This window comes from Jatropha curcas, chromosome 7 (genome assembly GCF_041381405.1).
Source record: "Jatropha curcas cultivar XTBG-Jc1 chromosome 7, XTBG_Jcur_1.0, whole genome shotgun sequence".
Lineage (NCBI taxonomy): Eukaryota > Viridiplantae > Streptophyta > Magnoliopsida > Malpighiales > Euphorbiaceae > Jatropha > Jatropha curcas.
Genome location: NC_143157.1, coordinates 26,319,960 through 26,342,049, shown reverse-complemented (window position 1 = coordinate 26,342,049; position 22,090 = coordinate 26,319,960). Strand labels below are relative to the sequence as shown.

At 32.4% G+C, this 22,090-nt stretch overlaps 2 protein-coding genes across 2 annotated transcripts; both read right to left on the bottom strand.

The window, feature by feature from the left end:
* Positions 1-3,325: 3,325 nt before the first annotated feature.
* LOC105638476 (Leucine-rich repeat receptor-like protein kinase family protein) lies at positions 3,326-8,647 on the bottom strand. The gene is made up of 3 exons (XM_012222285.4): positions 7,920-8,647; positions 4,434-7,390; positions 3,326-4,083 (listed from the first exon to the last, which is right to left on the bottom strand). The coding sequence occupies exons 2-3, from the start codon at positions 7,363-7,365 to the stop codon at positions 3,704-3,706; spliced, it is 3,312 nt and encodes a 1,103-aa protein (XP_012077675.1). The 5' UTR covers positions 7,366-7,390; positions 7,920-8,647; the 3' UTR covers positions 3,326-3,703.
* An 8,763-nt stretch (positions 8,648-17,410) lies between these two features.
* On the bottom strand, positions 17,411-19,357 carry GATA1 (GATA transcription factor 1). The gene is made up of 2 exons (XM_012237279.4): positions 18,985-19,357; positions 17,411-18,258 (listed from the first exon to the last, which is right to left on the bottom strand). Exons 1-2 carry the CDS (start codon positions 19,174-19,176, stop codon positions 17,668-17,670), a joined length of 783 nt encoding a protein of 260 aa, XP_012092669.1. The 5' UTR covers positions 19,177-19,357; the 3' UTR covers positions 17,411-17,667.
* Between the last annotated feature and the right edge of the window lie 2,733 nt (positions 19,358-22,090).

Here is a 22,090-nt window from a genome sequence, read left to right as displayed (position 1 = left end):
CTACTGTATCGAATGGCAAAAAAATACAAATTTTCATGGTACAATGTCGTTAGTTGCAGTAGCTGATGAGGTCTTGCAAAACTTGTTGATGACTCTAATATAAAAGTGAATGATAAGATGAGCAAGAACCAGGAAAATTTGTTTAAGAGATTCAGAATCTTGTTGCTATGTATGGATTTGCTTAATTAAGTGCGTATCTATATTTATAGGAATGCAATAATATAATACGAATGTATAGTTTTTGAATGCATTAAGCCAAACTGAGAAAATTATTATTGTTGTTTCAATTTGATATAAGAATCCTGATGATTGACACGTGGATTTATATCATCAGGATTTAAAGTTACTAAGAGTGTCTTTCCGTATTCAAACTCTCTTTTATTAATGAAAATCTGAAATGGGGTTGGTGAACCAACTTATATCTTCCCTTTATTGAGCTTAATTTGGCAAAATTAACCATTTTAGCAGCTGTAGTTATCTTAATAACTGTCAACTATTTAAAATTAGTAGTTTTAGTAGCTGTAGTTATCTTAATAACTGTTATTAAAGAGACTAATGTCATCATCCATTCTCTTAAACTCTAGATACTGATATAAATATTATGACACCAAACACATGAAAAGTTGTCTCCCAACATGGACCGATTCTTGAACTAAAAATAAGAGATACCATACCATATGTGAATTATTTTTTCAATTAACTATTACAGTCTTAGATTCGGAATTTAATTATTTGTAATCTGTAGATACGGTGGTGATACATATGTGAATTTATGTCCATAAAGTGGGATCAAGAAAACAAGATGGGAGTACATACCGATTGAAATGAATTAAAATTTTTATTTTTTTTATGTCCATAAAAAAATATATGATTCACATCCCAGTTAAACCCATGCACACTTCTAAAGTGCTATTAAAATTTTACACGTGTGTTGCCAACTATTATTTGACAGTATTATCAATATTTTTGTTGTATTAAAGCACACACATGCCTTATATTCTTTTGCTCATTTTGGCTGTTCGAACTAACATACTTAATTCATTGAGATAAAATGCTGCCGTTTTAATATATATACATGTAATTTTTAATAAGAAACACATAGGTGATGATACGATATCTATATATATATTACAAAAGTAATCTCATTAGGATTTAAAACGGAAATCTTTAAAAATGTAAAGTCCTTTAATGAAAAATAATCAAATTGGGTTGGATTCTCCTCCTCCTTTAAATTTAAGTGTTCTAGAAGAATTTCTTTACATGCCATATATAGACAATCACCATTAATGAGCTTGGCAAATTCAAACATCTATATATATAAACATCAAATCCATAAATTTCTACACTTATAACCCAAACTTTCAATCTCTCTTCCAAAAGAAAAAGAAGAAGAAAAAATGAATCATCTGTTCATCACCAGCACTCTTCTGCTGCAACTGATAATTGTTTTATCGATGATGAGCATGAATATTGAAGCAGGATTCCCACTAAAACCTGCAGATGTAATAATAACCAATGATTTAAATCAAGGGTTGGATCTGAAAATTCACTGCAAATCCAAGAATGACGACTTGGGGGAGCATGATCTGCCGTATCACAACAACTTTGAGTTCAAATTCCGACCCAATTTTTGGGGTATAACGTTATATTTTTGTAGCATGCAGTGGCAAAATCAGTTTCACTGGTTTGATATTTATGTGCAGAATAGGGATTACTCCGTGTGCTCCGTTTGTAAGTGGGTTGTCAGACAAAATGGTCCTTGCATGTTTGATTATAAAACTAACCAATATAGCATTTGCTATAAGTGGAACAAGTAATAATATTGCAAGCAACAGTGGTTAGTGGATGTCGGATTTATAATAAATTCAGGTTTGAATTATCCTTTTTCATAATAAAAAATAATATCAATATTAATATATTGTTGTTGTTGTTATTTAAGGAATAAAAGACTTAATAAAATCATTAAATTTCCTTTGATATTTTTGTGTTTTTTTAGCAATCAAACTCTAACTAATCAAAAACACTTAAAAACAATCGAACCATCTCTCTAGTTTTTAACTTTTTATACCTAAAGCACCCTTAATCGGGCGGTTAAAATTACTTACTCTATTTTAAATTTTTTTTTTTTTAAATAAGGTGTCTTTTTTTTCTAAAACTTAAAAGCTCTTTTTTTTTTTTTTTTTTTTCGCGGGGTTGTCAAATCTAGTCATGAGTTATCAGTTATTATTATCATGTTATGGTTATTTTCTGAGGATATTTTATTGGACAGAATAAAGAAAAATATTTGAAAATAATCAAGTCGGACTTATTGTTCAGACTTATAGATTAAGTGATTGATACGGGATCAAATACTTCAAATTAAAATTTTTTTTTTTCATTTTTTATATAAGAGGTTTATTACTAAATTTCCTATAAAAATATAGAAAAATATTAATCCATATTTCATAATTATTTATAATAAATACTTCAAATTAAGATTTTTTTTTCATTTTTTATATAAGAGGTTTATTACTAAATTTCCTATAAAAATATAGAAAAATATTAATCCATATTTCATAATTATTTATAATTTTCTCTTAATGAAATTTTTGAGCCATATGTAATACTTAGCGTTAGTGTACTATTATGTAATTTGAATAATAAAATCTTTTTTTTTTTTTTTTTTTTGCATTACTTAAAAGGGAAAGGAAAGTACGATTTGGCTGTTCAAACTTTAATAACACCAGGCATTCTCGTGAAATTCATGACAATATGTGAAAGAAAATGTGCCCCACTTCTTTTTGGTACAACCTAATGAAAAATTAAGTGCGACCATTGGAAATTAGTTAGTTCATATTATGAAAGGATTCTTAAAATAAAATTTGGATGAATCAACTTATGGAATTAAATTAAAAGGACTTGCAAGATCAATATTAGGATATCCATATCTAGAAGCCAGATTCTTATAATTATGTATGCCCGAGCCTTGCATAAATTACATTTAATTACATTACATTACGTCTATCAAGGGTACTCAGATGCATATTCCGAACACTGGAGTATTGTCTCACCCGCGAAGGGGATATAGCTGAGGATACCTTTAACTGTTACAAACCAACCAAAAGGGGAAAAAAAATCTTGATCTACAGCATAAATTAGCAACTCCAAATATAGTCCCTGCCCCTGGTAAAAACAAAATAGGCATCCTATAACGAATGTGGCAAATGTACTACTATATAGAACTAAGATGGTCAATACTGTATCAAATTACAAAACAATTTCCAAAGAATCACCTGTTTCACAATTCATAAGCTGCATGGCAATTGCAGCGGAGCCAAAATCATGCTAATATCAATGGCAAAGTATTTTAAATTTGTATATTATTAGGTGTACAAATGTTCCAGATTTATGAGAATCAGCTAACTGAACAAAATAACATCGACTAGAATCTATTGAGCGTTGACAGCATCTGTATCTTTAAGAAACATGTATAATGGTACTTCCATCTGTACAGTAGTGTTGCTATATTGTATTAATTGCAAGAGGAAATACAGAATGTGGGAGCAACAATGGTCTTACTCCCCCATGAGTAACTCGAATCCAGTAATGCTATTTGCTTATCGAAGAATGTACAAGATATCATTATTTGCAGTTGCAAATAATATGGAAAGGAGTCATAACCCCAAAAATCAATTAACAGAAACTGGGAAATGGTCACCTGTTTTCATGAAGCATCGTCTTTAACAGGAAGATCATAAGTAGGCAAGAGAATAAAGTTCTCTTCTTGCTCATTAGACTCGGTAAGCATCAATACAACTTCCCGCATTGATGGCCGGTCAAAAGGCGACATGCTCGTACACATTAAAGCGATTTTCAGTATGGTAATCATATGATCAATGATACTTTGATCTTTGAGGTCTAATCTACTATCAAGAATCCCAGATGTCAATGAATGGTCTCGAACATAATCCTTCACCCATGTGACAAGATCACCTCCTTGATCTACCGGCTGTACAGGAGTTTTCCCAGTTAGCAACTCCAAGAGAACAACTCCATAGCTATAGATATCACATTTTTCCGTTACTTTCATTGTGTAAGCATATTCTGCCATTAAGAAGAGAAATCAGAGGTTTATAGGAAAAGAATTACAACTCTAATTTATTAAAAAGCATGACTACAACAAGCAATGAGAGAAAGGAGAATTTTGAAGTCAACAGCAAGTAACATCTTATCATAATTGTGCAAAGGCAGTTGAAAGATATTTTGCCCCATATTGAAAGAGCAAAGTTGGCACAACCATCACATTTAAGCAAACAGATGATGCATGAAATGCCCAAGTCCCAAAAATAGACTCAAGATAATATTTATATATATAGGCAAGTGTGCGCACATGGTGACACATATTAATAAATTGATCGGGTCTTTTTTTTTTTTTTTTCTCGGGAAAAACTTACCAGGTGCAATATACCCATATGACCCTGCAACTGCTGACATTGATTTAGACTGAGGCATGTCAATTACTTTTGCCAAACCAAAATCACCAACATGGGCTTCAAAATTATCATCAAGTAAAATGTTGTTGGACTTTATATCACGGTGAATAATCCTTGGTTTGCAGTCATGATGTAAATAAGCAAGACCTTCAGCAGCTCCAAGAGCAATCATGAACCGAGTTGGCCAGTCCAAGCTACACGAGGATCCGTGAAGCAGTTCACCCAAGCTGCCCTTAGCCATGTACTCATAAAGAAGCAGATTAGAACCCTGATGATAGCAAAATCCATAAAGCTTCACAATGTTCCGGTGCCTAATCTTTCCAAGAGTAAGAATCTCAGCCTGAAAACTGTTCTCAATGTTGCTCCCCTCTCTGTTAGATGCTAGCTTTTTCACAGCTATGGTTTGTCCAGTATGCATGACGGCCTTATAAACCGTTCCACAAGCTCCTCGTCCAACAACATAGCTATCGTGAAAATTGTTTGTGGCCTCAACCAAATCTTGTAAAGTAAATCCCTCCTTTGGACGAAAGTAGATATCTGATTCTGGAGATGAACTCTCATTATCACGTACAGAAGGAATGGTCTCAGCTGGGCGTCTCATGAAATACAGTATTACTGCAATTAGAATTAGAGAAACTCCACCAACAGCAGCTGCAACAATTGTGATGATTCTACCCCTGGGTTCATCTATGCTTTTTGAAGGAGGGCCAAAAAATGGTTCTCCATTACAATAGCCAAGAAGTCCACCACAAAGCCCATTATTTCCAAGGAAACTGCTGACTGCCATGTTCTGAAATAGTGGTACAGGAGGTAATGGTCCAGTAAGGTTATTATATGAAAAGTTGCAGCCCAGTAAACTTGAAAGATTTTCAAACGTGCCAGGAATTTCACCAGTCAAATGATTATTATTGAGCAGGAGGAACTCCAACAAGTTGAGATTGCCCAGCTGTGGTGGTATGCTGCCAGTAAGATTATTGTAACTGAGATTCATTGCAATCTGCAAGCTTGAAAGAGAACCCAACTGTGGAGGAATTTCACCTGAAAATAAGTTTCCACCCATCTGCAATTCAGTCAAGCGGGAGAGGTTTCCCAATGCTGGAGGTATAAAACCAGAAAATTTATTTTCTGAAAGCTTGAGAAGCTCTAACTGCAGAAGGATTCCAAGCTCATCCGGTAAAGCATCTACGAATCTATTGTGACTGAGATCAAGTCGTTGAAGCATCTTGCAGTTAACAATTTCAGAAGGAATCTGTCCTTCGAGCAAATTAGATGACACATTAAAAGTCACAAGTTGAGATAGATTACCTATCTCCTTGGGCAACTCACTTGCAAAGTAATTGTTTGCAATATGAAGCCTCTGCAACTTTTGGCAGTTGCCGATGGCCGGAGGAATTGGACCACTAAATCTGTTTTGATCCAATTCAATAGCTGAAAGATTCACCAATTTGCACAACTCTGAAGGAAAGCTCCCAGTAAGCCTGTTTTTGACAAGACGAAGTTGTACCAATGATCTACAGTTCAAGATCCCATTTGGTATATTCCCATAAAATTTATTAGATTCCAGATTCAGCAACATCAAGTTAGAGTGACGACAAAAATGAGGAGGTATTCTTCCTGTCAATTCATTGTCTGAAAAATCCACCACCCAAAGTCGACTATAAAGTCCAAGCCCCTGAGGAACAACACCAGTCAGGAAGTTGTCAAAAAGCTGCAGTTGAAGCATTTCTGTCAAGTATTGAAAGCCAGAAGGAATAGGACCTCTGAGAGAATTAATAGAAAGATCAAGCTTTGTCAAGTTCCTCAAGCTACCAAGCTCATTTGGTATATAACCAGTAAGCTGATTCTGGAAAAGGTACAGAAGATGCAGACCCTTTATCTTACTGAACTCAGCAGGGATCTCCCCTGTCAAATAATTCTCCGAGAAATCAATTTCTGTTGCCATAGACAAATTCCCAAGTTCTCTTGGTATTGTTCCATTCAGCTCATTTCTGTACAGATAGAGCTTCTTCAGAAACTTCAGGTTCCCAATTTCCCTTGGTATCGATCCGACAAGATTGTTTGCATATAAAGCAAGTGTCTCAAGGTTCGTACAGTTTCCAATCTCCTTTGGTATAAATCCTGATAGTTGGTTACCCCATAGAATTAAATCAGTCAAGCTCCCAAGCATTCCAATTTCTTTCGGCAGTTCCCCTCCTATAGCATTTTGAGCAAGACCAAGCAGTTGTAAGCTCTGACAACCACTTATTTCTGATGGAATGCTACCAGAAATTCCATTCTGCCCTGCACGAAAAGTTTGCAAGTTCTTGAGATTCCCAATAGAATGAGGCAATGGGCCAGTCAGATTGTTGGTGTAAGCCACAACCTCAATCAATGATATCAAATTCCCAAACTCCTCTGGAAGACAACCAGATATTCTATTATTGCATATATTCAGACGTTGAAGAAAAGTCAAATTACCCAGCTCAGCAGGAACTTGCCCACTAAACTGATTATTGTTCAGATAAAGGTACTGCAGCTTTGAACAATTTCCAATTGAGTTAGGTATATATCCAGTGAGCATATTATAAGAAAGATCAAGATATCTTAGGTTGACCAAACCACCAATGCTGGGACTCAAAAACCCAGATAGATTCATTGAACTTAAATTGAGAGACTGGACCACGGGTTCATAATCTGAGGTACAATTCACACCAATCCACCCACATGGCGTCTGGTCAGTGGAATTCCAGTTCCACAGATGATCACGTTCGTCATTAAGACCATTCTTTAGATCTAGGAGGTATTTCCCCTCAGAATTCAATCCCTCAGAAGTAGAAAACAATAGCAGGGTAGCAAGCCAAAATCCTGTAAATCCCACTTCAAAATTTCTCCTTGATTTGATATGTGAAGACATTTTATTATCCCTCAGTTTGAGACACCTATACACATGTAACTACTTTAGATTACAATTATCAAACAACCAAATTCATTAAAACATGTTACTTTACTTCAGAAATATAAGATCAATTAAATACTAAGCTGGTGATAAGAACATATTCTATAATAAGACACTGTTTAACAAGCCATCGTGACTGAAAGGAATGCTCAGTGCAAATACGAGTAAAAGAAACAATCATCACAACAAATGCATATAAAATAAAAGGAATTCAAATGCATATAAAATAAACCAAGAAATTCAGGAATTACGAATTCAACAAACCAAATTGATATTTAAGTAATAAACCCAGAAATACAACCCCGAACGAGCTGAAGGAGATTTGGAGGAAGTCAAAGACGCGCTGGAGTAAAAAATGATACATTCAAAATAACTCAGATAGGCAATAACTATAAATTAAGAAAACCTAACAATCCGCAATGAACATTTATACTTGAACAAATTATTAGAACCATAAAAGAAACAACTTTAAGCACACATATAAGCCGGCAATACAGAAAAAAGAGATATACCTGTTTGAGCCAAATAATCAATCACTCGTCAAAGAAGAGATAGTAAAAGCAACAACTGCACCACTTCGCTGTAACTCCTTGAGACCACAAAGATAAAGAAACCGAGGAATTCATGAATCGACAGAGAAAACCAAAGCGAACCCAGTTCACCTTTTGCCACAAATGGCGGGGATCTTTGGATCTACAGGCCCAAGATTTTGGACAAAAAGAAAAAACTCTCTCTATCTCTATCTTGCCTTTTTTGCTTTTGAGAAACAAAACAAACAACCAAAAGTGCAACGAACCAAAAAAGGGAGATTTTTTTGGGTTTCTTATCGAGATACTGAAACAAACTTAAAGCAATTCAAAAGAGACGAGCTTTAGCTCTTCCTTTGAAGCTTCAATGGCCGACAAGGCATGTTCTCATTTCCTCTCTCCTTCTGTACATACACCTTTCTCTCCCTCACCCCTTTTTCTCTAGGTACCCAATGAATGGTATTTGCTAATTCTGCTATTGCTCTGTGTCATTGTTGTAGGAGAGTGGAGATGGTGGGCTTGGCTGGCCTGGCTGGCTAGCCAGTTTAGTTTCTTTCTCTTTTTTAGTGCCTTAGCAAAAAGGTTGTGTGTAGGTAACTATTTCTGCAACTTTTTATTGGGGCAAGAAAAGTTCAAATTTTTTTTTGTCTAAAGATAAATATTTGGATTTTGCTTGATTGTGACACCTTCCTGTGATCGCTGTGTGGTAGGTTTCTTCTTTCTTCTGGAATCTCCATACCCAAACAAAATTAACACTAATCACCTTGAATAATTCATAACACTGACAATTCACCCATATATATATTATTAAAAACCAGAACTGTCCAACCGACCACCTTGCGCTTTTCTTTCTTTTCTTTATGTCAATTGCGCTTAAACTACATCATGTGCAATTTCCATTTTCTCATAGACTTTGTATTACGTCTTCATATGAAATTCTGAATTAACTCAATTTAAAAATAAATTGCATTTAACATGTAAAAAATTTATGTATATAAATATAACTAAATTTCCCAGTAAGAATATTTTTGCCTTAAAAATTTAAATTTTTAAGAAAAAATTTTAATGTTAAGTTTGAATTTCATTAAATTGTGAGCTTATGGTTATATATCTTTTTATTTTGTAGGTAATTCAGTTACTGCACACCAAAAAAAATTTTCATTCATTTTATTTTTAAAGTCTAGCCATTGCAGATTGTCTGCTCTTTTATTTAGGCAGAAGATCGGTTAATAGAGTTGCTCATGTTTTAATAAAGGCAGTATGTTTTTATACCGGTCTTAGGATTGAGAGTAAAATTATTTTATTATTCACGTAATATCTTTTAAGTTAATAAATTATAATTTATTAATTATAACTTGTTCTATTTTAGAAAGAAAATGATTATTAGGATTGAATCAATGAAAATTGATTATATTTTCAAATGAATTATCACCATTGACAAAATTTTATATGAATATAAATTGACAATAAATGTGAAAAATTGCGAACTAAAAATAATAATTCTCATTAAAGAGCATAATGTATTGAATTTGGTGGTTTAATTAATTTTATACTCAGAATATAAAATAAATCTCATAAATACATTGTACGGATAGCAATTTCATTTTATTTTATTTAAGGATTTTAGAATGTGTTTAATTAATAACCCACACAATTATTATAATGTGAAAAGGAGGAGGATATTTTACTATTTTCCGGAGTCAGCAACGCGAGATGGGACTTAGAAGTGGGCCCTGTAGGCTCTAGGAATGGCCCACTAGGCGTAGATGTGGACCCACAAAAAATAGTCAAGACTTAAAACAGCTTTCTATGAGCCGTCCAACCACGACCTTTTATTTCCATATCGGAGGGTTGAGATTTGTTGGTTATTAATCGGGCAAGTAATGATAAAACCTTGAAAGGTGAAATGATAGGACCCAAAAGAAAAAAGTAATAAATAAAAATAAGAAATATTTAATTGCAGCACATGTAAGATAATCACTACCTCACTTTTATATATTTATTTATTTATTTATTAATTATTATTATTATTGACTCTATGATATGGGAATTGGGAATTGGGGTTGGGTCATTTCCACTAAAACCTCATCTATTTCTGTAGGGTATTGACCTGTTATGTGGCTGTGAGAGGGACACAGCAATTTCATCTTTTGGGTGCAACTATTCAATCTCAGTTGGGCAGATCGAGACCTTCTTTATTTATTTCATTCTTATATTTTCAAAGATGAACCAATTTATTTTGAAATAATTTGGTTATTTCATGATTCACTTAACCCTACAAGTCTAACAAGTTCAGTACTATAATTAGGCAATTTTTTGATTTTTTTCACTAAGTTATTATTGCCATAGGCCAAACTTTCAGCTTTCAAATTGTATCATTTTGAGATCATTCCATTTTTATTACTTATAAATTTTGAATTCAATGATTATAGGATTTTAATTATCTATAAACCCTAAACTATGAGTTGTATTATTTAGCATCATTAGTGGAAAGTCGAGCCCTAACTTAATTAATTAATTAATTAAGAACGAGGGGATTAAGATCTTCTCAAAGGGAGTGCAAAGAGAGTTGAATTATATAATATTGGCATAGGGTTGGGGTTTATTTGCAGTTGAAGGCTATATGGGTGGATCCATAATCCACATATAATAGTATAATCAATAATTAATTAAGAGGTTAATAAGGATTATAAGAGTGGTTTGGTCAAGAAATGTCAACTTAATTACAAATATGGTATAGCTCACGGTTTTAAATTTGAGTTTGGTTGGATTTAGATCTGCAAGCCATTAATTGAGTCGCACTATCATCCAATAAATAGTCAACACGTGTATTATACTATAATATATTATATTTATCTTTGTAAACTCGTTTGCATGACATGACGCGGTTTCTTGATTTGTCCCTTAATGAATCATTTTGAAAATTACTTAATTATGCATGGTATTGGATACGGGTAAAGATGCTATTAGCTCCTTCTTTTTCCATTTTTCAATTGATTCATGCGATTAATAGTTGATTCCTATTTAAGAGTTGACTTATAGGTATTTGATAAGAATTTTAATGAAAAATGATGTTTATTGAAATGATAACATTTTTTACCATACACCCAAAAAATGGATAGAACTCCATTTTTAGTGTTTAATCCATGATTGAAATTATAAATTCGATTTAAGTAAATCTAATCTTGTAGTTATTGAATTTTTTAAAATTATATTGAGATAAGTTCAATTATTGCTAATGTCGATTTAAAATCTTATTCCTATTAATTAGAAAAATAAAAACTCACATTCAAAAAATTAACATGAAATTGGTTTTATTTGAAAATAAATTTATTTATATTGTAAAATCCGAGATCTCAATTATGAGTGAGTTATCTCTTTAAAAATATTATTTTGATTTATCTTTTATTACCACTCCTAGTCTCACGTGGGGCATGCATTGCTTCTATTACTTGAAATGCTTTGTCCAATCGTGATCTCAAAAGAGTGTTCCTATACAACCACTCTAAATAGTTGATGGAGCTTTTGTTTACAAAAATAAATAATGGAACAAATACCCTTTTCAAATCTTCTTATACCAAGAACGGAACTAATCAATTATATATATATATATATATATATATATATATATTATGTTTTATTTGTTAATTAAAAACGTAATATAAACAAACAAATAAAAAAAATCCCTAAAAAATTTAATTATAATTAATCTTACATACAATAATAATAATAATAATAATAATAATAATATAGCTTAAAAGAATCAAATGATAGGACTTTCAATTGCTTTCCCGTGAACGTTAAAGTTTGACACTTATTTGCAATATATATATATTACAGGCCGGTGTAAACTAATTAATTTTTCCATATGTGAACAGTGAAAATTCTCATACTCAAGTGTTTATTAGTGGAAGCTTTAACGGAGATGACTATTCATATTGCTTGTTCACAGTGTTCTTGAACTTATTGAGCCTCCTAATAATATTATAATCTTTTATCGCCATATAATAATATATATAGGATTTAACTATTAATAAACTCAAGCTTATTAATAATTAAAATTTAAAATTATATTAAAATAAATCAAATGCTTCAATAATAATTGTAATTTATAAAATTTAAAATTTAATATCTTATAAGATTTTTATTTATATACTCATACAGAAACGAACTACCTTTTAAAGAGAGAGGCAACTGCCTCCTCCTATTTTGAAAAAGAATAATATTTTCCTTAACAATATTGAGTTTCGAATCTTGGTGTAAAGAAATTTTTAAGATACTTCAATCATTTTGTCCCTTCTATTTTTTCATAATATTCTCTGAATAAATATAAGATTGAGCTTATAACATATATGTATTCTGATACATTTGGCCATAAGTTATATAAATAGTTGCAAATCTTTGAAAGGGGGGAAAACAAAAAAGACAAGGACATACGAGTTTTGCTTGTTCTATTCAATAACGTCTAGTGTTATGTATTTTGTTTGATTATTATTACTTTATAAGCTTTTTGTTAGAAGAGATAATAAATAAGAGTATCCAAAACACAATCCTTAACCAGCAACTTGTATAGTATACATCGATGTCCAAATACAGAAATACTCAAAAAAGATATCGTGCGTGGCTGTGACCTGTGGGTCCATCGCAATGCACGTGAACTAAAAGAGGCCCATGTTGATGAGGCCTAACTGGTATCCTAAAGCCCATGATGACCTTATTAAGGTTATCTATGACCTATGCAATTGACCAAAATGGACGGGATTTGGGAAGCCATGTCCTTTGATAGATATCATGTTTAGGTGTGAAAGGTTGAAGAAATTAGGTATATATCCTCATTTCATTTATTGCTTAGTTTTTTTAAGCAATATCCCATTGACACTATCTTCAAATTAGGCAAATGCTCCTCCTATCTTCGATTCTTATAAACCACTCAGGATGTAAAAATTTTTTGGCTCTCCCACTGCCATACATTAAATATATTTCTCGAGGCTTTTATTAATTGGGTAGGAACTAAAAACCAGGACTAACTCCCATATCTTTTCTTTTCTATCAATCTCTAATTCTACTCTTCCCCCTAATCTAATATTATGGTGCCAATATAGATTGGAATTCCAATATTGAACCTTAGACACCCCAAGCATGCGCAATGGTGCTGTAGATAGTTAAGTGAAATTTAGTACACTAACTAACTTGATTTATGGACAACACTGTTGTGATAAATAACATAATGTCAGAGAAATTATTTTTTAACCAAGAAACAGTTCGCTGATTATTTCAACCAACATCTTATTAGTAATAAATTAAACCTTTCAAACTTTACTCTTTAGTGAAAATTGTCTTCAATAGATTAATATGTAGCCGGCATGACCTATTGCAAAATCTTCTAACTTAAAGCTTTGATATTGGCAGATTAGCCGGCTTTGCATTAAGGGCAATCCACATAATTTCATTTTCAGTAGCTTTCTAGCAAGAAATGTACCATTTGTCAAATTCCTCTTCACGCAAAGAAGGGTCATAATCTGAGGAAGCTCCCTTGCAAATAATACCAAAGACTTTTTAATTCGAATCGCGAGATTGATACCCTAAGATTATTAGATTTTTAGTTCGAACACTTTTTTTTTTTTTTTTTTTTTTTAAAAAAAAAAAACAATCTTCCCAGTACTGAATAAATTTCTATATCATACTAGATTGTACTCAGAGGTAGAAAATCTTAAATTTTATCATTGTTAGTTAGGCAATTCCTAAATATTACCTGTTATGATGGCAACTTATACCAAAACTAGATAACATTTGAAATAGCAAACCATACACAAAATTCCCAAACAATACATTATGCTCTTTCCACTTAATTTGTCCAGTCATCAGAAATTCTCGTGGAAAATGGAAAAGATACAAAAATTGGTTTGGAAAAATTAATTATGGCAGCATTTACCTCAAAATGAAATTACTAACCTACAATAAAGAAAGTGGAACACATGACAAAACTACAATAATGACATTGTCACAGGCAACTTCTTTTCTTTCTAAAAAGGATATGACTTCTTTTCTTTTCTTTTCTTTTCTTTTATATAAATGTATCCATCCTAGTTGGAGTGAAAAGAACTGTGAGCCACCTCACAAGTTGGCCATGAAGATGCTATTTTCTCCATTTAAGGTAGAATGCCTTGTCAAAAAAAAAAAAAAAAAAAAAAGATTCCTTTCGTTGCATGCCCTGGACACCATGTAAGGTGTCTCTGAGTCTACTCTATAAAGCCTGACCATAATCTGTTTACTTCTTTTCTTTCTTTTCATTGTATGCTCAGATTATCAGATTCAGAACACTTTTTACAATAAATATGTTAATTATCAAATTAAGAGCAAAAGCTGTCAACCCCACCCACCAATTATTTCTTTACTTCTTTTTTTTTTTTCCTCTTCTATATGATTTGTTGAATATGTAAAGACTAATAGAAGACACCATCAATAATTCCTCTACCAATTGAAAACCCAAGTCCACTTCTAGTTACTCATGGGGCTGGACTTTGGATTCAGAATTTGTAAACAGAAACCCTTTTTTAAACAGTCCTGGTGTAAGGAGAATGCAAAAACCGGTACAAACCACTCTATTAAAACTGTCTTTTACAACGGTTTTTTAAAAACAACTTACATATCGATTTAATTAAAAGCTGTTTTTTTTACGATGTTAGTAACATAATATTTAAATTAAATTTTAAAGATTAAAATAGCAGTTTATAAAAGATTAATCTCTAAAAATAATTAAATGCTACCGAAACCGTTAATTTTGTGAACAAATCTTTAAGCATCAAGAAAGAGAGATAGAGATAGATGGCCAAAATCTGTCATCTCTATCTATCAGTAATTGTGCAAAGAATGGGAAGTGTGTCTTCCATCCAATAATTGTGTAAACCCCCCATTCATTCATTAAAAACAGCTCATGAACATACAGAGTTGCTCCCATGTGGTATGTTTAATCGAAAACTGCTTTGGAAAATAAAAATAAAATCTAGTGTCTCTTGCGATAAAAATTATAGGTGTAGTCGCTCACCTGTCATGCAGGAACATAATGAGTTAGATGACAATACCAACAGCCACAGGGAAGATTAATACCTTGAACCTCTGATCTGATGATCTAACTGATAGAGATATACTATTAACCATGCATATGTAATAGTATAGCTATGAATGATTTTCTATTGACAATTATTTCTTTGTATTTAATTGGAAATTTGCATTAAATAAATGTTATTAGCATATGAACAATAATTGTGATTAGTACATTTTGTATGTATTTAATTGGACCAAGTAGAGAATGGATGTTTAGTACTGACTGTTAAACATATTCTCTAGGACATTAGAAATAATATTTATTGTTCTTAATCTTGATTTATTTTAATATGAGCAAACATTGATTGTCTTGTGCTTTGATTCATTAAAGGGTGAGTTTCATTATTGGAATAATATTCTCGGTGAATTGGGCAAAGATTTTTTATGTTTGTGAAATATTAATTAATGATAGAATCCATGTCTCGGTTTAGAGATTGATGATGCACTTTAAGTAAGCTTATAAGGTTTCATTGTGTAAACCCTGCAGGTGGATTTTAAATCCGACACATGAAATAAGTTGAGCGACAATCTTAAAGTTATATTGTGATTTAAATAAATTGTCAGTAAGTTATTTAAATGACAGCATCTGTAATCTTAACGTGGGGAACATTATTTTATTATGTTGTGGAATTGTAAAATAAATAAGGAGTTCAGTCATGAGTTTTTAGTGGAATAATTCATGATTAATTATAATAAGAATATGTTGGTCTACATAGGTTCTTATTATAATTAGTAGCCTGATTTATTTTATTCTTGCGGTCCCTGTAGTGCCCTAATTATTTGGAAAGTTAAGGGTGTATTAAATAATAGATAAATTATTTAGTTTTAAAATAATTGATAATTATTTTAATTAAATAATTTTTTATTTAATTTATTTTATATTAAAAAATATCTTCCTATCGAAGAGAGGTTTTTTAATATAAGATTGGAAAACCCTAAGAATAAATAGACACACGTTATTCTATTCTCTGCCACTCAGAGAGTTCCAAAAGAGAGATAGTTAGGGATTACTGCAGAAGATCGTGGATGACTCCAAGATCTCTGGAAAGAAGACCGGTGAGCGATTCTGCGCTTCAAGAGGTCAGTTTATTGATTTGTTCGATAATGTTTTTAGTTTGCCTCATATAGTTTCGATGAGGGTTGTTTCCGCTTTATACCCGCTCCCATCACTAATCCCATGTTGATGATGGTTTTATATTATTATTATTATTATTATTATTATTATTATTATTATTATAAAGTCCCTTTGGCCACTTCCGGAAGCAATGAGTGTGAGTTGAGTTTGTTTTACATCTTCAATAATTTGACGTATTCAATGCCTTGACTACCGGGACCATATCAAACCGACCAAACCCATGTGCATAACCCTATTCCCCTTTTCATATCTAAAACCTTCTTACATTCTGTACGTAGCCATAGCCCTAACAACCTCTTCATGTAGCATTTTAACTTGGGTTAAAACGTCTCTCTTTATTATTTTATAGTGTTAGCAATTTAACATTTCTATATACTAATATTCGGAGTTTGAAAGGGCCTATCATGAAATGAAATCAGCTAATTTTACTGAGCAGGGCCAACAGGCCATCATCATGTTCTTTTACTGTATAGCTCAAAATTTCGTCAGCCAACATGTACTGTCTTTACAATGCAGATAAAAAAACCCAACCATTTTCAACTGAATTTGCAGATATCTGCATTGGCTATGAGCACAGGCAAGTAAGAATCAGAAAGGGAAAAAAACCCTTCAGACATTTATATAGGGACCATACCCAAGAAATTTTAACCGCATAGGGACCACAGTAATGTAGTAATGTCTTTTCCAGTCTGTAAAACACATTTTACGTTTGCTTTAAGTAGTGTAGAATTCCCATTTCTCCCCAGATACTAAAAAGTGCAGCAATCAAATAGTGAACTTCCATTAGACACCTGCATCTTCAGCAATAGAGTTATCAGGCCAGTAGCGCATGAAAAAACCAAATATTCTCTCATACCAGTTACATCATGAACTTCCTCAAAACCGAAAGTTGGCATGCTCCCCAGTCAAGAATTAAAACAAGGCAACAATTGAGCCATGAAAAAGATAAAACTAGTCATATTGAGCAGAGCATTAACACAAACATTTAGAATTAAAACTCACAAGACCCAATTTCTCTGTGTTTAGAAAATTTCATAGGGGACTTCCTCCAAACAACCACAAGTTTGAATTGTGTGTTACAACTCACCAACTTCCACTATGCCACTATCCAATATCAAATTAGTTAGTAAAAACCACTACTTTCAAGCCTCAGCCAAAAAGAATATCACCAAACCCTCAACCACAAATCTTTTCTTTTTCCCTATAATTTGATCATGCAAAATCCAATCCAACCAAATGCAGCAAAAGAATTAAGATTAGGACAAAACCCAATAACACTACCTTGCTTTTCTATTCTAAAACATATCCAACCAACCATACACACTAAGCAAGTCAAAATTCCCCTACTAAATTTCCATCAAAACCAAATAACATCACTAATTACCAATTCCATTGCACCAAACCCCTGCCTTCCTAACTATGCTAGTAAAAAAAATTTAAAAAAAAAAAAGAAAAAGAAAAAAGGAAAAAGAGAGGGCACCAATCACCACTGCCCTACCCTTTCTCCATTGGTTTCACAACAACCAATCCCATCATCTGCTTCTGTTTCCTCATCTCCAAAACTTTCCTATGCGAATTTGAATGCATTTTACTGCAAAATGACGGGCTACTAGCGGGCCTGTACTCGGGTACCAGCCGCCCGGACTTAAACCTTACACCACATGCATTACAAAGGGTTTTAGGCCCGAGCGGCCCAGCCCGCCACTGAGGGGTCTTTTCAGCACCGCAATGCTGGCATTTTCTTCCCATCGTCGATGATGTTACGGGTGGCCTTACTTTCTTCAAATTTTCTTGGTTCCACCAACACTGGTGGGCTTGGAGGTCGCGGCGCCGTCTACGGTGGTGCTTGCTTCTAGCCTTGACGGGCACTTGAAGGCTGCGGCAGTAATTCATGATAACGCTGCCATTTGTGCTGCTATTCCCGCTAATACTGGTGCTACTTGTTGTGCTGTTTTCAAGCACCGAAACTGGGCTTCGCTGCTTAGGGAGACTACCTGGGTTCTCCGATATAATGTCGACGAAAGTTTCCACCGCCGGGAAGGCATCTTTGTTTGATAACCATTCCAGCTCTTCCTCAGCAAATTCCTGAGCGAGAAATGGGAAATATCAGAATCAAGAACCATATAAAACCCCATTTTGGGATTAAGAAGCGAACCAGGTGACTCAATTAGTCGACTCAGTAACTCGAATGAGTGGTCTCGTCTATAATTAGGCGCCCAATTAGTGTCACGTGGGCCACCCATGTGAAATTGCCCTCACGTTTTGTTTTATTAAATCAGTGTTGGACATAGCAGGAGAATTTTTCGAAACTGTATGATAATGTTGTCTTTCCAAGTGGGAGTGCTCCTATCAATTTACAGCCATAAAAGAGGCAACTAATTGCTGGACATTTATTGGATACAACTCTAAACTCGTGAGCCACAGCTCACATCAATTAAGACCCATTTGACCTTAAAATACCAAAACCACCCTCCAATAAACCCACTTTACACTGACACGTGTCCGTACCGACAAATGTTTCAAATGGTCAGAACCGTCCATTCAAATCAACAGAGGGTGGCGTCTGGCCAACAACTCAGCGTTTTGAAAAATAAAAAATATGAGTAACGTGTACCTCCAACGCCGTCTACTTTGACTCGGCTGAGTCGCCATCATGGCGAGTCATTCAAACACGGACAGAACAGCCCGAGTTTACTCGGCTACATCCCTAAAAGTAACCGAGTCAGGCCGAGTCAACACCCACAACAGACACCCTTTAAAAGGAATAGAAAAACTATCCTCATCCTCATCATCATGGAGTCATAAACTTACAGGTAAAGGATGGGTAGAATCATCTGGGTGGTCCAAAACATCAAACGGAGCCGGGTGAAGACCATTCGGGTTAAGGGTAGGAAGGGCCTTTCTGGGTTTGTTGTGTTCTTCATCGTCGTCTTCTTCTCCTATGTCAGAAGCGAAGTCCAGTAAGTCGTCCATGAAGCAAGCAGCTGGGTCAAGAGACTCCATTTCTAAAAAGAGAAAGGAAAGAGGAAGAAGAGGTTTTTCAGAGAGAGAGAAAAAGAGGTTCTTGACAGACACAGAGAAAAGAAGAGAGAGATAGAGAGAGAGAGAGAGTCAGTCTCTCTTTTATTTTTGGCTATATTATTAGTTCACGATGGAGTCGAGGGTTTTTGGGTGGGAACGAGGGGATGGCAATTTTTTTGGGCGTTTTTAATTTTAATTTTAATTTCTTATTTTATAATTTATAGTATTTATTTTCCCTATTATGTAACGTCCACTGGGTAAGTATCCCATGCATTCATAACCTTCACGTCTTTTTCTTGCAACTTCATCAATAACCCTCCAGACTACTTCCAAATGTTAAATTATAACCTACCGCTCTTACCCCTTGTTGACCATATTTGGCTATTTAAACTATCCACATTAAAGTTTTTTTTTTTTTTTTTAAATATATATATATATATATATTTTTTTGAATATGGTTATAAGAATGGACATATCAAATCACTACATACTAATTATGGATGCATTTGTAATTTGATTTGAAATTCTCAATTAATGCTTAGGTTATATGTAAGTTAGGTTTACCACTGCCATACCTACCATTTGACTCTATCTAATTATATGTTCCTTGCCTACATTTTTTATCCATGTTTAATTTTTTTTTTTTATAATAATTCAGGAAATAATTATATTATATAAATTTATAATAAAAAATTTTTTTATTTGACTCTCACCTAATTACACTGTTTGTAAATTTTCTTCCCAAAATAAAAAATTGAATAATTTGGCGTGGAAAATATAATTGAGAAGATATTCAAACATGATATAGTGAATTATTCAAATATTTTTACAACCACAATTAATTTATTGGGATACACATGATTTTTGTGGATTTGAGAGCGACATTATTATTTCACCATTCTCTTTATTATCACACCTAAAATTTCCAAGCTTTCAATGGATCTCCATATTTGGTTGCTACCGGCATAAATGAGAGAAATGAATAAATTCACCTTACTTTTTGCAAAAAAAAAAAAAAAATATATATATATATAATATAATATTTTATTTTACTTAATTAAACATTTCTATTCATAAAATTATATTTTTTATGTTTTAAAATATAAATCATTTTTGAGTGATTATTTTATTATAAAATATAGTCGTTTTGAGGTTTTAAGGAGTAATAAATAATGTTTTTCTAATATTACTATTATTTACATCGGATTCATTAACTATCTTCACAAATTACTTTTGGTTTTGGAATAAAAGGGCAATTTGGTTAAATATCATTGATTTTGTTATAATTTATAAAAATGAATTGCTTTATTTAATCTATATACAAAACCTTAAACGACTTATATTTTAAGACAAATAAAATATATTATAATTGTGTCAAAGTGCAAATAATTTATCAAAAACTCCAATTTGTAAAATAAATCCATTCATATTTATTAGATAATTAAAAAATATGAAAACTATACTAATCACACATAAAATGTATGTTTTCATATAAAATCAAAACTGCTAAAATTTATTAATAGCCAATTGTTTCATTTTATTTGACAATTTTTAACTTTTCACGTGAATTAAGATAATGATTGAATTGTTTTATAAAAAATAAGAGTAATTAACTAAATTATTTTTCACTTAAGAAACAAAATTTGAAGCATATCTAGATAAAAGTAAAGTTGGAATAAAATTATTAATGCTACTTTTATTTATAAAAATATTTAAATAGAATAAAAAATAAAAAATTATCAAATTTAACGGAGGAAATATTAATATGAAACTATATATAATGTTATTAAAAGTTATAATTCTAAACACACAATAAATCTTGTTAAAAAGAAACACACCATAAATCACTGTTGATACTTTAGATGTCACAAAATTTTTATCAAAAGAATAATAGGGAAAATAATCAAAATATGTATTTCGAGGGCATAAATGCAAATACAACATAAAACGGGGGTATCATAGGAACAAAAAAGGTAAAAAGTCTTTGAAGAGATAAAAAAAAAAGGAGGGGGCGGGCCGCTTACGCAACGGCCACAGGCCTGCCCGTAATATTCGTCTCTACCAATAAGGTCCAACGCCCACGTCACCAGGTCCAATAAAAAACAGCCAAGTGGAAACTAGTACTATTTTCTCAATTATTATTAATATTTTGTTTTTTTATCTTTGACCTCCCCGACACCGCACGTGGCGGCGATGATCTTGTGATATTTGCATCTGTTTTTAGTTGTAAATAGCATAGTTATTGTTAATAACAATAATTAATAAAGATAATAATCTCACTTCTCCAAGTGGGCCCTTTAATTTATGTGTAGGACCCTTTTGCATGTGCTCTTGGAGGGGTCCACCGCAGCACGTTAGGGGATAGTAGGTGGTAGTGGAAAGATACATACAATGAAGGAAAAGTAGGGTATGTCCATACTCAATCATGGACGTGAGATTCACGTGCTCTTTGTGGATCACCCAAAGATTCAATGAATTTGTTTGATTAATATAGTATTATGTCTCCATGTCTACTTGTGTCGTAGGAAAAAAAAAAAAAAAAAAAAATTCAACTTAAAAAATACTTTCTTTTATTAAAAATTATTTATTTTTATTTTCTATATTTATCAACATTTGTGTTAAAAAAATATGAGATTTAGTGGTAAATGGTCGTAATTTAGTTTGCTGAGTTGTAATGAAATTATACTAAAAGTGTTTTTTTTCTTTTTGTGTTTGATTACATTGTATTATGAGATATTAATTTATTAAAATTTAATATTTTATGGAGAATTAATTTATTAGGAAATTAATAAAATATTTGAAAAAAATAAATAATTATATTTAAGTTAAATCAATAAAAATAAAATAAAAATAAAAAGTTAAGTTATTATACTTAATTTAAATATCTTTTGTTTAA

What these genes read in the sequence shown, in the direction of transcription:
- LOC105638476 (XM_012222285.4), bottom strand. Translation starts at nt 7,365, where the DNA reads ATGTCTTCACATATCAAATCAAGGAGAAATTTTGAAGTGGGATTTACA. An exon ending in ATATGGGTATATTGCACCTG is followed by an intron (nt 4,084 to 4,433) that starts GTAAGTTTTTCC and finishes TCTTAATGGCAG; the next exon opens with AATATGCTTACACAATGAAA.
- GATA1 (XM_012237279.4), bottom strand. Translation starts at nt 19,176, where the DNA reads ATGGAGTCTCTTGACCCAGCTGCTTGCTTCATGGACGACTTACTGGAC. An exon ending in ATTCTACCCATCCTTTACCT is followed by an intron (nt 18,259 to 18,984) that starts GTAAGTTTATGA and finishes TTTCTCGCTCAG; the next exon opens with GAATTTGCTGAGGAAGAGCT.